Genomic DNA, 14838 nt, shown 5'->3' on the forward strand with positions numbered 1-14838 from the left:
ATTATATATATATATATTGAATATATATATATTGATTTACCAGTTTATAAATATATATATATATATATATTTATAATCACACTGCTCACTTAAGCTAAATCCAGTATCTTATGCATTGTGTGTTTTTGTTCTAAATTATCATAGTGTGTGTTTTTGTTCTAAATTATCATAGCAGAAACTTTTAAGTACAAATTAACTTATGAAAGATAAATTGTATACCTTTTCATTTGCATTTGCCAGTTGATTAGAGAAACTTGTTGCCTCCTTCTGACTCTCTTTCAGTTCCTGTCTTAATTCTTCATTTCGTCCTGTAAGTTGGTCAACCTGAGCTTTCAAGTGCACACTAGCATCAAAGATTCCCTCTGTGTTTTTTGATTCAATTGCCTAACACAGTAAATATTAAATTAACAAAACAGAGAAAAAACAGAGAAAAGCTTTGTTTTTCCATAATAAACTGGAACCAGTTTTAAGCTACATAAATATAGCCAAAAAAGCAAGACATTTTAAGTTTCTTCAAATCTACTAATTTTTTGCTGATGACACATAATTTATATCATATTCCATAATATAAATAATTGCATTTGCCTGTGAAAATACTAATTTTTCAGGAAGATGTTTGAATAAGTAATTTTTCTTCAACATTTCCTTCAGGTCCTGTACAGATATGCAAAGAACACAGACAACAACAAGGCATGCAAATGAGCATTAATCTTAAACTTTACGTATAAGACAATAAACTTGACCAGGACAGTTTTATACCATCCAGCTGAAGGGATAGAAGATTTTTTTCATTTTTTTTTTTCTGTTGGCAATTTCTTCTTGTTGTATATTTTTCATTTGCCTTTTTACAGAGGAATCATGTTATGTACTCCCACTTGTAAGCAAGGAAGTATATACCAGTTACTATTTAATTATACTATAACCCAATAATATAAAATATATATATCTATATAACCTAAAAATCCTATAAGGTCAAATAAGCAAGCAAGCTTACATTAACTAAACGGTCCAAACTAGGGATTGTTAAGGCTGTTTCTCCTCCCTTCACACTTGGATCATTCTGCATTTCCTTGACAGCTTGCAATATTTCTTTCATTCCTTGTTCAAGTTGCTTATTCTCTTCTGATAATTCTTTTACTGTAATAAATATTGTTAATGTGTCTAAAAGCAGTAAAATATGAGTTAGTTTTTTTGTTAAATGAGTTAGACATTTCATCATAATACCTCTTGATTTGATATATAAGAAGATTGTTCATATTATATACAGACATAACTATGAATTTTAAAGTAGATCTGCTAGGTACTTCCCAACAGTGTATTTTGCTGGAGAAATATCAGTAAAATAACAGATAAATCCTTTATGGGAACATTTGACTTTACTGAACCTTCCATTCTTCAATATTTCCTGCCACTGTTTTCACTTTTTTAGTAGCTTGTCTGATCAGCTTTCACAGATCCAGAAATACGGTGATCTTGGAAATGCTTCTGTGTAAAAATGGAGTTTTAAGGAAACTAGGAAAGATCCTAGTTTAATGCATTTAGTATGAATAAACTATGTTTCTTGTACTACTACCATTAATTTAAGTTTAAAATTAGCAAAACTAAACATGTTTTTATACACACACACAAATATAAACACATATTTTTACAAAACATCATTAAAGAGAATTCAAGGAAATTCCAGTTTGCAAATGCTATTTATATTATTTTGTAATCATTGTGTTACCAATTTAAATCAATTCACAACCAAAAATTCCACAATTCATAAGGTTATCAGAACAATTGTATAAAAACATTCCATGTACAAGGCAAATTCAATCATTGTGAAAGATACCAAAATAAACTGCATTTAAAAGAAACTGTACAGATGGATAGCTGTGGTCATAGTCACAAAGAAAAAAAAGTACAAATAAACAAACAATCTGCAGGAACCTGATAGCATTCCCTGGCTTTAAAACATGTTCCAACTTACATTTAGATTGAAATGTGACTATTACAGTCCTGTTCTTTTCCAAATCTCTCTCTCTTTCACTTAGTTCTTTTGCAAGGTACTCATTCTAAAGAAAATAAAAGAAAAATAACAATTGTAATTTAGGAATATTAGAATTCTCATTAAGACTCTATGGTTAAGAAATGTTAAATGAAAATAAACACTTAAAAATATTACTAATTAATTATATTTGGTAGTGACATAGTCACTGATGCAGTATACAAACCGAAATAATGTGTTACTATGATGGGAACAATCAAGGTAATTTATAGCAACAAAATCATTATTTATAGCAACAAAATCATCAGGAAAAAAGTATTTAAAGCATAGATAAGCTTTATATAAATATCCTTTTTTTTTTTTTTTTTTTTTTTTTTAAACACCTTGTACTACCTGCACTGCCTGGCTTCTCCATTTTTCAAGCTGTAATTCTGGATAACTATTCAGCATATTCTTGATCAACAAATCTCTGTATATCTGCTCATTCTTAAAATAAAAAAGTTTCTATATGATTCTATCTCCATTTTTATATAAATGTTTATATTTCCAAGACCTATCTGCTAAATTATCAAAAAACACTTATTCTTTTCTACTAAAAATGCAATTAACAGGCTTTATTCATGCTGTAGCTTGGTTAAGAGTATTTTAAGAGAAACCAAAGTAGAAAAGCATACTCCCATAGCATGGAAAAAATGATGTATAGTAGAAAAATGCATGACATACACAGATTTATTATTCAATCGGTTACTTACATGCTGACCATAGCTCAGCAGGGCTCAACGGAAATTCAATCAGTTCCAAAATATTTCAGTTCAAGGTAGGAAAAACCTATTTTCTGATCTCATCTATGGTAACCATGATGTTTCCTCATCAAAACCGAGACAAATAACAAACATGTTTTCTAGATCCATTCAAAATATAATTTTAGTCATCTAGTGTACTAGTCCCAGCTTTTTCTCAAATTGGGAAAAATTCATGAAAACTTCCTTGCCCATATATGAATTGCCTTCATGAAAACTTCCTAGCCCATATATGAATCTCCTGACTGAAATGCAAGTGCAACAGAGACAGATTTACTAGAAGAATTACACAAGGTATACCCCATACAATACTGTCCAGGAAAATACAAACTCTTAGTCATCCAGCAGTTGGAACAACAGTCTACAAGTGTATAACACAGGTAGGACTGTGAGACTCTGCAGGAACTGACTTGATTCATGCCCCAAATATCTCTCAGGTACCAAAAACAAAGATCTGCGCTATATAAAAAGTAACACAGCACCTTATAGTAACTATTTTGGAAGCTACCAGAGTATTTTTTTTTTTTTAAATATCATTTATCATATAAATAAAACACAGCAAGTATCCTGAAATCAATCTGTTCTTGTTACGATTCTAGCAAGTTTTCAAAAACCCCACTAAGAACCTAAAGTATTTTATCATTATGGATCTTTTTAGTAAATTAAATTTTTCATTGAAAATATTTTCAGTTTTTCTGAGAACTGATGGATATTATCCATTTCTCTGCCAATTGACCAAGATAAAAGGATAGAAGAACAAACTCAGTAATTTTTTAGAAGTTTCCCAGAAGGAAAGGCCTTTCTTATTCCAGAAGTCTAACTTTACACCATCTGTTTTCTTTAGATGTAGTCTAGTCACATAACATCTGTATCTTTTAACAGAAATCTCTTCTTTTACGTCGAAGGACTGAATCAGTCCCTACTTTATTCAACTAGTACTTGCAAATTAGCACTGTGATATTTGTTTGTGTACTTAAAAACATTTTAAGATGATTATCCACAAATTGTGTCGCTCAATACACAGTTGCAACCACTGATTCATTTGCGAGGTAAAGATCTACGCATTAATAAGTGGTATGCAGGAAAATAATGATTTTGTTTTCACTAATGCACGTAAGATAATAGAATAAAAATTATTCCCTCTTCATACCTGTCTATAGGGATGTTCACGTGTGTTTTGCAATTTTTTTCCAGACAGGAAGAAAATGTATCACTATATTTTTTGACGCTAAGTCAACAAATCAGCTGCAAACTAATGACTTGGGCATTTGTTTGTTCTAATTTAAAAAATGTGCCAATTCTATTTGAATCACTGCATAGATTTAAATAAAGATGAAATTAAACTAACATATCTTCAGTATTTGAATTTATCTCCTAAATAACTGCAACAGATAAGCACGCACATATTATACAGGAGCCTCACCTGTGATCTAAGAAAGGCTACTTCCCTTTTCGACTGCTGTATGAGATACTCAACAGGATCTACTTGACCTGAGTATTCTGAATGTTCATTTTCAAATTCACTTTCCAAAGTTTTCACCTGCAGACATTCTTTTATACAGTTCCTTCCTTCTCCATCTTCTTGAAAGGTATTTAAATCAGAGAACTTCATTTGCAAATAATCTGGCTTATCCTTCAATGTCATTCTTTGTGTTTTGAGAGTTACTGGCTTTCCAAGAACAGATGCACAAGAAATCGGAGAGCTTTGGCCAAGAGATGGACATGCACAAAAATTTTCCTCACTTCTTTGATCTGAATTAGAAGTTACAGACACTTGATTTGGAAAAGAGGCTTTGTTTCTGTAACTTTGGTCATTTACTTCTGAAGTCTGCCACATTCTCTGATACATAGAAAATGAATCTGTGCAGTCTGATTTTGAGTCTTTTGACACCTCTGTAATGTCTGCATTATCTGTTATCTCTGATGCCACTGTAAATTGTAGTTCTGGTGATATGAAAAGTTCTTTTATTCTAAGAGTTTCTGAATTACAGTTGTCACTAACTGCTTGCAACTCTGTCACATGTTTTGAACCTAAATGAAGCAAAGAAGCATTTCTATTTTTTTCCAAGTGATTTAAATTCCCAAGTATGCCACAAGTTCTTCTACGTAGATTTCCCACAGCCTTACTCTTTTCAGCTCTATCTTTCTCTGACTTCAAAAGGCTAACTCGTGCTTCTCTATCTGCAAATGTGTTTCTCCCTTCCATGTTACATGAGTTGCTAGCCTGTACTCACAAGAAATAAAAAATGTTCATTAGTATTCAAAAAAAAAATACAAATGAAAAATTTGGGATTTTTTAACAGCAGTTAATAAAAGCTTATAAAAATAATTGAAAATATATTTACAAACCAATATTATATTTATTTGAAACAGAAATACAATAAATGCTTATGAACTTGGTTTATGAACCTACCTGTGCCTTTACTTCAGCAATATCATGGGTGTCCAAGAAATCAAGCTTCCTCTTATTCATCCACTTCTCTTCAGTAAAGCTATCTGTTATCTGCATGTCAGCAGTGTCCAATGCTAATTGCAAGTAAATGTACAATAAATTATCGTGATTTTTTTTGGGGGGGTCTTCAAACAAAGGAATATATTCAAGCTACTATATATGAGTGCTATTTTTCAACTACCTGCAAGGTAAGAAGCTGTAAACTTTTCCATTGGAGTAGATTATGTTTGCCTAGGTGGCACAGAATTTAATTTTTTAAGTTTTCTGAAACAAATCCATTACAAAGATTTACTGGAAATCATGGTGAGATCATTCCATATCTAAGAACTACAAGACAATGGCATGACTCTCAGTGATGCGTTACTAGCCATCACAAGTCAAAAAGCTACGGGGCTGTAAGACTACAGAAATACAAAACCACTCACCTCTTCCTACAGATTCAGTGATAATTATTTTGTCTTATAATTTAAGCGAATTAATAGACAAAATACAGCTATATTAGTAACTACAGACAGAATTTTCTTGAAGAATATTTTATAAAAAAATACGTTACCATTTGTTGCAACTCTTCTTCCTTTCTCCTGAGCCAACTTACGAACCTGTTTTTTCAATTCAATTCTTTCTTCTTCTAGCCTTTCAATCTGCATATTATTTAACAGACAAGTATTTCACTCCATTCAAATGCAGTTTTATTATGTAGGTCTTACACAAAAATATGATTTATCACTTACCTCTTTCAAAAGAATATGGTTTTCAGCTCTATATTGCTGCTGTTTTAGTACTTTGCTGTTTCTGAATTCACTTAAATCAATCATTGCCTTTGGTTCAAGACCTGAAACACAGTATATGATGCATAATCACTCATTTGTGAGGAACATTAATGTTAATGGTCATTAGTAGGTAGCCCATTTAAGTAACAACACAATTAGTCAAGTAGAACAAAAAAACCTAATGTGCTGATGGTTAAATATACACATATTTCTACACATTGTGCTCTGCATAATAACAGCAGAAGAAAGCACCATTTTACATTAGTTACTAAAAAATAAACAAACCACAATAAAATACTGCCTAAAACTAACTGTATTTATGTTTAGATTTCTTTATGTAAAAATAAGCTTCTGAATTTTTCTCTCTGTTTTCAATCTAGCATTACAATTTCAATAAGTTATGTATGATTTCCAAATACTGTATTATGAAGCTAAGTAAGCAGTCTATAATCAAGGAGGAATCAAAAACAACAACAAAAAAAGCAACATGGAACCTATTTCCCTGCTTTCTACACTCAAGGCAACCTGTAAGCTAAACTTTAGACATGTACATACACTCTTTTTATCCTAACTGAAACTACTTGCAAATATTAGCAGACTAATACATAAGTATTAGACTAATACGTAAGTATTAGTCTGTATAAGTAATACATAAGTATTAGTCTGCTAATATAATACATAAGTATACCAAGTTGTTACTTGGTATAGTAAAAATGTCCGTGACACAATGTTATTTCAATTCTTACACAATAAAAAATTGAAAATATAACAGATACACCATACCTAAGCGCTCTCTAAGCTCTTCATTTTCATCAAGAAAATCATTTATTTTCAGTTCAAGTTTATTGACTTCCTTAATTAACGTTTCAATCTCATGATCTCTTATTTTGATTTGCTTTTTTAAATCCTTTATTTCAGCAACAGCCTCTTCCAAACCATATATTCCCTGTAAAAATCCAAATGGGAATTATAAACAGATCGCATGGAAAAATAAATTATGAATCTGTGTTTCATCCTTACAAAGTTGATGACACTATTTGGAAACAAAACAAGAAGAAAATATTATGATTGAAAACTTATACTAACAAGCATAGGAGACCGCTGATAAATTATGGAAAGACAATAGTAAAGTGAAAAAAATCCTGAAGATTATAGGGATTCAAAGGAGTTGACTCAATGTCCACTAAAGCAAAGCATATTCATTTTTCTGACCATGGCATTCAGTAATTCCTAACTGCAATGCCTATTTTTTACACAAACAACATTTTCTAGAAAAAATGCCATACTATCTGTGATTTTTCATGATTGCAATGCAGGACACCAAGACTTTCAGTTTTGCTTAACTCCAAAATACCTTTGAAATCCACTTATCATAAATACAGATTTCACCAAAAGAGTGCTAATCTTTTTTATGTTATCTTTTTTATGCTCACTGTACACACAATTTCTGAGGTATCTGAATATTTTAAATACATACTATTTAAATTAACAAATCATTAAAACCTTACTTAATAAGAAAATAAAAAAGTTTTCCAGTCTGTAAGCACTGTGCTTATTGCAAACAGAGCTGCTGAATAAAATCAGTTCCTACAAACCTATCTTCTGATTACACAGTAAGCTCCACATATTTCAATATTGAACCCTCTTATTACAGGATTCTTTGAAGAATCCTATCTTGTTAATTCAATTCATGTTCAATGTGTTTCAAAAGCCCCTACTCATATACTAAAATTGTTAACTTGCAAAAGTTAAGTATGGTTAACAAACATGCAATCAGTAACCTCTAAAGGCATAATGAAAGAAAAAGAAAATAGCATCAGAAGTCATTCATTTAAGTTCTAATTAGAACAATGTCAATAAAAATGCAAGCAGAAAATGATCTGCTAAAAATACGATGAAATAGCCTGTCCACTCTGACAAATTATTTACCAGTTCATAGTCTTTCATTCGTTTCAGAGCCTCAACAAGTTCTTTGTCCTTTTCTTTAGCATCTGCTTCAGCTAGTTCTGCAGACTTCTCAGCCTCCTTTGTTCTCTCTTCTAGCAAGTTTAACTTTTCCTGCATTTCTCCTAAACGATTCTGCTGAGCAAGTGTTGAGAGACCTGGAAAGATAAACCTTGATCAACAATTCAACCAAGAATTCTTGCTGTCTCAGCAAGAAACACTTCACATGATGTTATAAAGATCTTCATTATTTGCTCTCAATTAAATAATTAAAAAAGACTATATATTATTGCTTTTTTTTTTAATCATTCAATCAAACAACCCTCAAGTATGCACAAAAGGGAATTTGTTTTGAATTATATGTTAGCAATCATTTGCAACTCATTACAAAGCTGAGCTGAGACATATCTTATACTCTAACCTATAAAGTATGTAATATATAACATTATTACATATATATGTAACATTAATTAACTATACAGGTATAGTTTTATTAGGCACTATATTACCTCTAAAACCCACTGGAGTACTGTAAATAAATTTAAACCATTTTGCATACTTGATAAATGGAAAGGAACAAAAATTTTGGAGTAGTATTACTCAAATATGGCAAACATTTTTCTGTATTTCTAAAGAATAAAGAATATATGGCAATTTTTTTGCTTCTTATTTTCTTTTAAATATACTTTAAAATAAAACTTACCTTTATCTTTTTGGAGATCATTTTTTAATTCCTCAATAAGAAACGCATTTTGTTCCATTTCTTTGGTATACTGTTCGACTTGCTCAGTAAGAAGTCTTATCTGAGCATCTCGTTCTTGCACACCCTAAAAAAAAAAAAAAAAAAAAAAGAAGAAATTCTTCACTGACCATCTCACCATCTCACTTTGGCACATTACACACACACACACACACACAAAAAAAAAAGTTCCATAAATTTTTTTACTGACAGGGAAACTACCAATACAGAACACCACATCGCTTCAAAATCAAAATGGAGAAATGAAATGCAGCTAATAAAAAGACCCAATAAAATTATATAACAAGCAAACATACTGTACTTACAACATAGGGTTCAGATATTATCTAGAAGTTGGATAGATAAAGGCAAAGCAGGAAAAATAAAAGAAAGAGTAAAAATAAAGCATTCACACAACACTATCACACTGACACTGAATAAATACATATATAAAAAGAAAAAATAGACTTGGAAAAAAGTTTCAGAAAATAATTACAAAAAAATAAGCAAAATTGTAAAGACCTAACTATAACCCTTTCATATGTGAACATATATTGAACCATAACAAGTTTGATCCATTTTGTGTTACTACACAATGCTGTAACTTGATTTAATTTTTAAATGCCTTATTTAAAAATACGCTTATTTCCATAAAACTGTTCAGAATAACATGCTCATGACTGTCATCCAAAAAAGCAACTTTTACAGCAATCTAGTCAGCTAAAAACAGCATAACTGCTTATCAAAGATCTTTTCAGATGCTTTTGCCTTCTGATCATCAGAGGCTAATTGGAACTTAATTTTTTTTGTTTGTTTTTAATACTTTTTTTTTTCTGTAAGTCTATACGTAATGATACATTTATTCAAAAAACACTTGAAGAAGGCTGGAAATCCTTCTGATATGTATACATTATGGAAAGCATATTGTTTGATATTGGGGCTCCTAAAGGGCTGTGAGATTTTTTGAATGTTTTATAGTTTTTCAATAAAGTGGGGAAATATAAGATCATGAAGAATTATCTAATTTGAGATTAATAAAAGAGGCACTTAATTCAGCTAGCTCTATAACATGCTGAACCACAAACTTGAACGGTATAGCACCAAGCAAGACAAGAGGACACAAAAGTTAAAACCTCTAAGTAAGACTTTTCCTTAACTTACCAATTTACTGTAATTTAACAGCATTATATTCTGGATGCTTAGGTGTTAAAACAGTCATTCTTGTAATAGTTAGAAAAGATAAATATGAAAGTAACAGAACCAACTACCAAAAGCTCCATTTATACAGAAAGGGAACATTCATTTGTGCAATATTAAGCTAACCTCATAGTGGAATAAATCAATCTGCCTTGTAATTCTCAAATGACACAGATTCTGGTCTTTGCAAACTAGGAAAGACTAAATTACTTGGTCACTAGCTTACCTAAAGAATGGTAATTTCTGTGTGTGTAATTTATCACATGGACTGTACCTGCTGAAGGGCCAGTATACTGTTTCTGTCTACGTCAAGACGGGCCATTTTTATTTCCTCTTTCATGTTAAACAACATTTGCTGATATTCTATGAGTTCATCATCTTTTGAAGCTAAGATTTTCTGAAAAGGAAGATAAAATACCATCAGAATACTTGAAGCAATTCCTAAAAATTAGCGAAGAAGTATTAGAAGTACCTTCCATTCTTCAACTTTTGCATTTACAGCTGCCATGAGTGGATCATCTTCCTCATTCTTTGCTTTCAGCTGGTCTGAAAGCTCCTGGACCTAGAGATGCAATTTGGATCAATATGGTATCACAAAAGTGTTTTGCTTAAACAACATGCACATACACACACACAAACAAATGCACACATACAACTTAGCAGAAAAGCATTATGGCAGCAAGGTATAGTTCTGGTTCCTAGAACACATGAACTCTAACATTCTTTATGAAAGTATTTTGTGATCTGCAATGAAGTTTTAAAATTTGCATCAAGCTTAAAGATCACATTATTTTTAGTAAGTATTTCAGCAGTGTGCTTTAACTGGAGTTGTTGAACATTTTTGAATTTACAGAAAAATATGATGATACAATATAAAAGCAAAAAAATATATTCAATAATATGTTAGTTCTTACTTGAAATTTGTACTGTTCTTTCTCCTTTCTTAACTGATCCATAACAGTATCAGATTGTTGCACAATTAGTTTCATTTTATTATATTCATCCGTCATCTTCTCCATTTCTTGCACTGATTCCTCAAGATTCTTTCTCATTTCTTGGTTTTGAATGTCTAACTTCTCATTAGTTTCAGTCAAATTCTGCAGAATTAAAGCAACTGCTTTTAAAAAGTATGCATCTTAATACCTGAATAACCAGTAATTGAAAGCTACCTTAAATGTAATGCTAGAAAGTATAAATTAGCACAGAAGAGAGCATTTCACCTCTGGATCCTCAATTTCAACAAATCCTAATGACTAAGTGCTAAAAAATTACTCTAAAAGACCCGTGTCAGTAACTTCAATACCTCAGACATTCACAGATTGAGAGTTTATGAATCACAGAACCCAAATGCATTAGATATTCCCTTGCCCCGTGTCCCTTAGTCTGTAAATTGGCATAGCTTTATGAAAAATACTATTGTCAGAAAGACATACTCAACAGCATCCATTTTACCTGAATTTCATCCAAATACTGGACAAGCTCAAAGTTCTTTTTGGACAACTGAGATCTGTAATCAGAATAATCTCCTCTTTGTGACAGAACTGTTTCTTTTTGAGAATCTATTTGCCTCTGATAGTCAATTACATCCTGACGTAATTGTTCATTCTGCACAGAAAGCAATCAAAAAATAAATCTATTTTGAAGAGCTGAAGACAAAGTTGTTGCTTTTCTAATAAGCTAACACAAAGAGCTAAGACAAACACCATACAAATTCCTACTGTTTGCTTTTAAAAACTTAAGAAGCCTCACCTTTTTCTTTATTTGTTTTTTCTTCAGATTAAAAAGGAGAGAACAAGACCAAGAAAATAAAGCATGAAAAATATTAGATTATCTTTGTTTTAGAATTCTAAATAGGAATCAACATAAAGTCCAAACAAAGGAAAATTTTCCATATACCTGTGCATGTGTGTATATGCATACATACATGCATGTAGGTAAATGGGCACATCTGAGGAATTCTCAAGGTTCCACCAGAACATTAATTGTAATTGTTGCTGTCCATTTTATTCTGCCACAGACCAAGATTAGAGGTAATAAAGGTAATAAAATCAACCAGAAAAAATGTTTTAAGAGACTGATTTAAGAAAAAAGTATTAAAGAATGTTAACTCTATCTTTAATTTGTTCTTATATTAGCTACTTTTTGTAAAAAAATTATCTTAGCAAAAGCAGCAAGCTTAAACCAAATCCTGTCCACTATTCATCAAATCTATTTGTCAATAGAATTTACGAAAAATACTAACTGCTCAAGAAGACAAAGTCCAAAGCCAAAGTATTTTAGGGCTGTGTAAATTCAAGCATAGACAGCTCCTAACCTCAATGAACTAAGTTTCCCTTGAACAGATCTATGATAAATTTGTGAAATCTGATTAAAATCTAATAATCTATTTGTACCAGTACCTAGGAGATAATCTAGAACAGAATTAAATACCATATCACTCCCCCAAAATATGTAGAAAACTAATAATATATATTGTTTATCAGTATTAATTCTTTACTAACCTCTCTCCTTAATTTGATGTTTTCATTTTCTGTATCTTCATTTCGAAGAGAAAGCTAGAATAAGATGATAAAATTCTTATTGTGTGTGTGTGTATTGTTAGCAATATACATGCATATGTACACTATATACGTAAACTATGAAAGCAACGAACCCAGAAACAAAACAGAAAATGAATGCACAGTGGTCCTATTTTTATATTTTTTTTTTTTTTAGATTTCAGAGGCTCTTTTCAAAACATGAAATTTTCAAACACAGTTTCAGAACTGGTTTAGAGATTTCAAGCCATTCTTACCTGTTCATTCACTTTCTTCTCTTTTTCCAATTCCTTTTCTATTTCTGTTAACTGTCTCTCTTTTTGTTCTACTTGTTTCTCCAGTTGGCGGATCTCATCACGCAAAAAACGAGTATCACGACCACCAGCAGATCTTTGTGCCATCTTAAGAGCATTAAAACGATATAATAAATATAGTACTGTTCTTTAAAATAGCGGGAGGGGAGGGATACTAAGCCTAATGTTCAAGAAAAGCAACAGGAAGGTCTCACTAGCTTCTTTTTGAAAAAAAGATGAAAAAGAATTAATTAAAAAAAAAAATGATTTATTCAAATAAAGACAATTTTATTGTAGATACAAGTCTTTTTAAAAAGGAGGCTGGTAAATATTCATAACCTAGTAAAAAGAATTAAATAAAGCTTATGGCTATTATGTTTCCTTAGCTATTTAAAACAGTATTGTAAAAAATATAAAAAGCAGCATTCTATAAACAAAATTTTAAAACATACCTCTAATTCATTTTCCAGCTTCATCATTTTTGTTTTAAATAGATTTTCTGTTAAAATAGAGTAGACACAGAGAATTATCCAGCAAAGTACATAAAGCAACAATGTTAACTTCGCAGCCTTTAAATATTTGGCCCCTCTGAAGCAACTGACTTTTTATCAGTCAGTATTTTATTCACTCTGTTAAATTAAAAAGAAACAAATATATTATATTTAACAAATCATTTATGAATAGCTTAAGGTTTACTTACCACATTTGGCTTGTTCTTCCCCAGCTTTTTCAACTTCCTCCAGTGCCAGCTCCACCTCTTGAGCTTTCATCTGGCAAAAAAGGCATAGTAAGCGAAGAAAAAAGATTTACTAACATAAATTAAAAGAGTATTTCATGGACCATGCATTTAGAAGTATGAAAACATTTACAAAAGAACATTTTTCTCTTCAAACAAAGGAAACCGCTCATTTTCCCTACAATTAAGAACTTCAGACCATTGAAATATTTTCTTTAGTAATTTATTCTAAGCAGCTGTCTGAACATTCAAAAGCATGTAGCTGAGAATAGTGATAAAAAATAAAAATAATAATTAAAAAAAAAACAACTAAAACCAATGTGCTAACCTGTGCAGCTTTTATTTCTTGATTTTGGTATGTTTATGAGTAAATACAAAATGCAATAGACTTACAGGACCAGTTTTAGGGTAGACAAGTTTCTTACATTTGCAGTGACAGTTTTAAAGTTACTCCAAAACATCACCCTACCATAAAAACTTTGATTAAAGTTAAAATCATAATAAATTACTTACTACATCTAACTTATTTGTGAAATATCTTTGCATTACCTGTAAAACTAAGATTCCCTAACTACATAACTACGTTCACCCATTCACTTCACTTCCCACTGGTACATGCCATAACCCCAGCTGCTGCAAACAGTTACTCTGTTGCACGCACACATTTAGTACACAAATCCTTGTTAAGAGTAACCAGTACACTTAATTCAGGAAAAGAGAGAGGAAAAAAAAAAAAAAAAAAGTAATCACATTTTCATTGAAATAAAAAATAAGCAGATCTACCTACGGAACTGTAGTAAGTGAGGATTAATACAAACCTTCATTAGTGACTGAGTAATTTTAAAAAGATGTATCAACTGTTCAGGAGTTTCATTTTTCAAGTTTTTCCCATCAACCTAAAGAGACAACAGTGTTTTTATACAAATATCGATGAAATTCAGAAAATAAAGCATTTATGTATGTGACAGACAAGAGAGTATAGAGGAGAATGCATAGCAAAACTAGTATGTTCTGTTTTCCCCTTGAGTACCTTGGACACAGTCTCTAGCAATCTGTCTGCCAGTTCCTCTTGACTAGGCAAAGCATCTGGATCAATTCTCATAAGCTTCTTCCAATCTAAAATGGGTGCCATATTGATTTTATAGTATTTTCTTGGAAAAAAAATATAGAAATAACAATTATGAGACATTGGCACTGCCCATCAGTTGTTTATCATATGACTTAAAGGAGGCTAGTGAACAACACAAAATTATATTAATAACCATATGGATTTTTTAATAAATGTACTGATTAATATTCAGTTCACATTTTGCTCCGTTGTAAATAAGTAGACTATAGTCTACGTAGACTACAGTGAAACCATGTTTTAAGTTAAAATTA

At 31.0% G+C, this 14838-nt stretch overlaps 1 protein-coding gene across 4 annotated transcripts in view; it reads right to left on the reverse strand.

Moving 5' to 3' along the window:
- CEP290 (centrosomal protein 290) overlaps positions 1 to 14838 on the reverse strand; it is a gene marked incomplete at its 3' end in the record, with an annotated part of 53660 nt that overhangs the window by 36356 nt on the left and 2466 nt on the right. For 3 of the 4 annotated variants that reach the window (XR_014618822.1, XR_014618823.1, XM_084294620.1), the window contains exons 3-21: positions 14489 to 14609; positions 14277 to 14354; positions 13423 to 13492; positions 13175 to 13221; positions 12687 to 12830; positions 12394 to 12447; positions 11345 to 11497; positions 10807 to 10989; positions 10365 to 10454; positions 10167 to 10289; positions 8660 to 8783; positions 7942 to 8114; positions 6796 to 6958; positions 5974 to 6074; positions 5796 to 5883; positions 5204 to 5316; positions 1973 to 2057; positions 995 to 1137; positions 220 to 384 (exon numbers count right to left, since the gene is read on the reverse strand). Coding sequence is in view for 2 of the 4 variants with exons in the window: in XM_084294620.1 (XP_084150746.1) it covers positions 220 to 384; positions 995 to 1137; positions 1973 to 2057; positions 5204 to 5316; positions 5796 to 5883; positions 5974 to 6074; positions 6796 to 6958; positions 7942 to 8114; positions 8660 to 8783; positions 10167 to 10289; positions 10365 to 10454; positions 10807 to 10989; positions 11345 to 11497; positions 12394 to 12447; positions 12687 to 12830; positions 13175 to 13221; positions 13423 to 13492; positions 14277 to 14354; positions 14489 to 14590 (2199 nt within the window). Of the gene's footprint in view, positions 1 to 219; positions 385 to 994; positions 1138 to 1972; positions 2058 to 5203; positions 5317 to 5795; positions 5884 to 5973; positions 6075 to 6795; positions 6959 to 7941; positions 8115 to 8659; positions 8784 to 10166; positions 10290 to 10364; positions 10455 to 10806; positions 10990 to 11344; positions 11498 to 12393; positions 12448 to 12686; positions 12904 to 13174; positions 13223 to 13422; positions 13493 to 14276; positions 14355 to 14488; positions 14610 to 14838 lie in introns of those variants that run through there. The other variant, XM_084294621.1, reaches the window with a different exon arrangement.

The sequence above is a fragment of the Netta rufina genome (assembly GCF_964035555.1).
Source record: "Netta rufina genome assembly, chromosome: 1".
NCBI classification, from domain to species: Eukaryota; Metazoa; Chordata; class Aves; order Anseriformes; family Anatidae; genus Netta; species Netta rufina.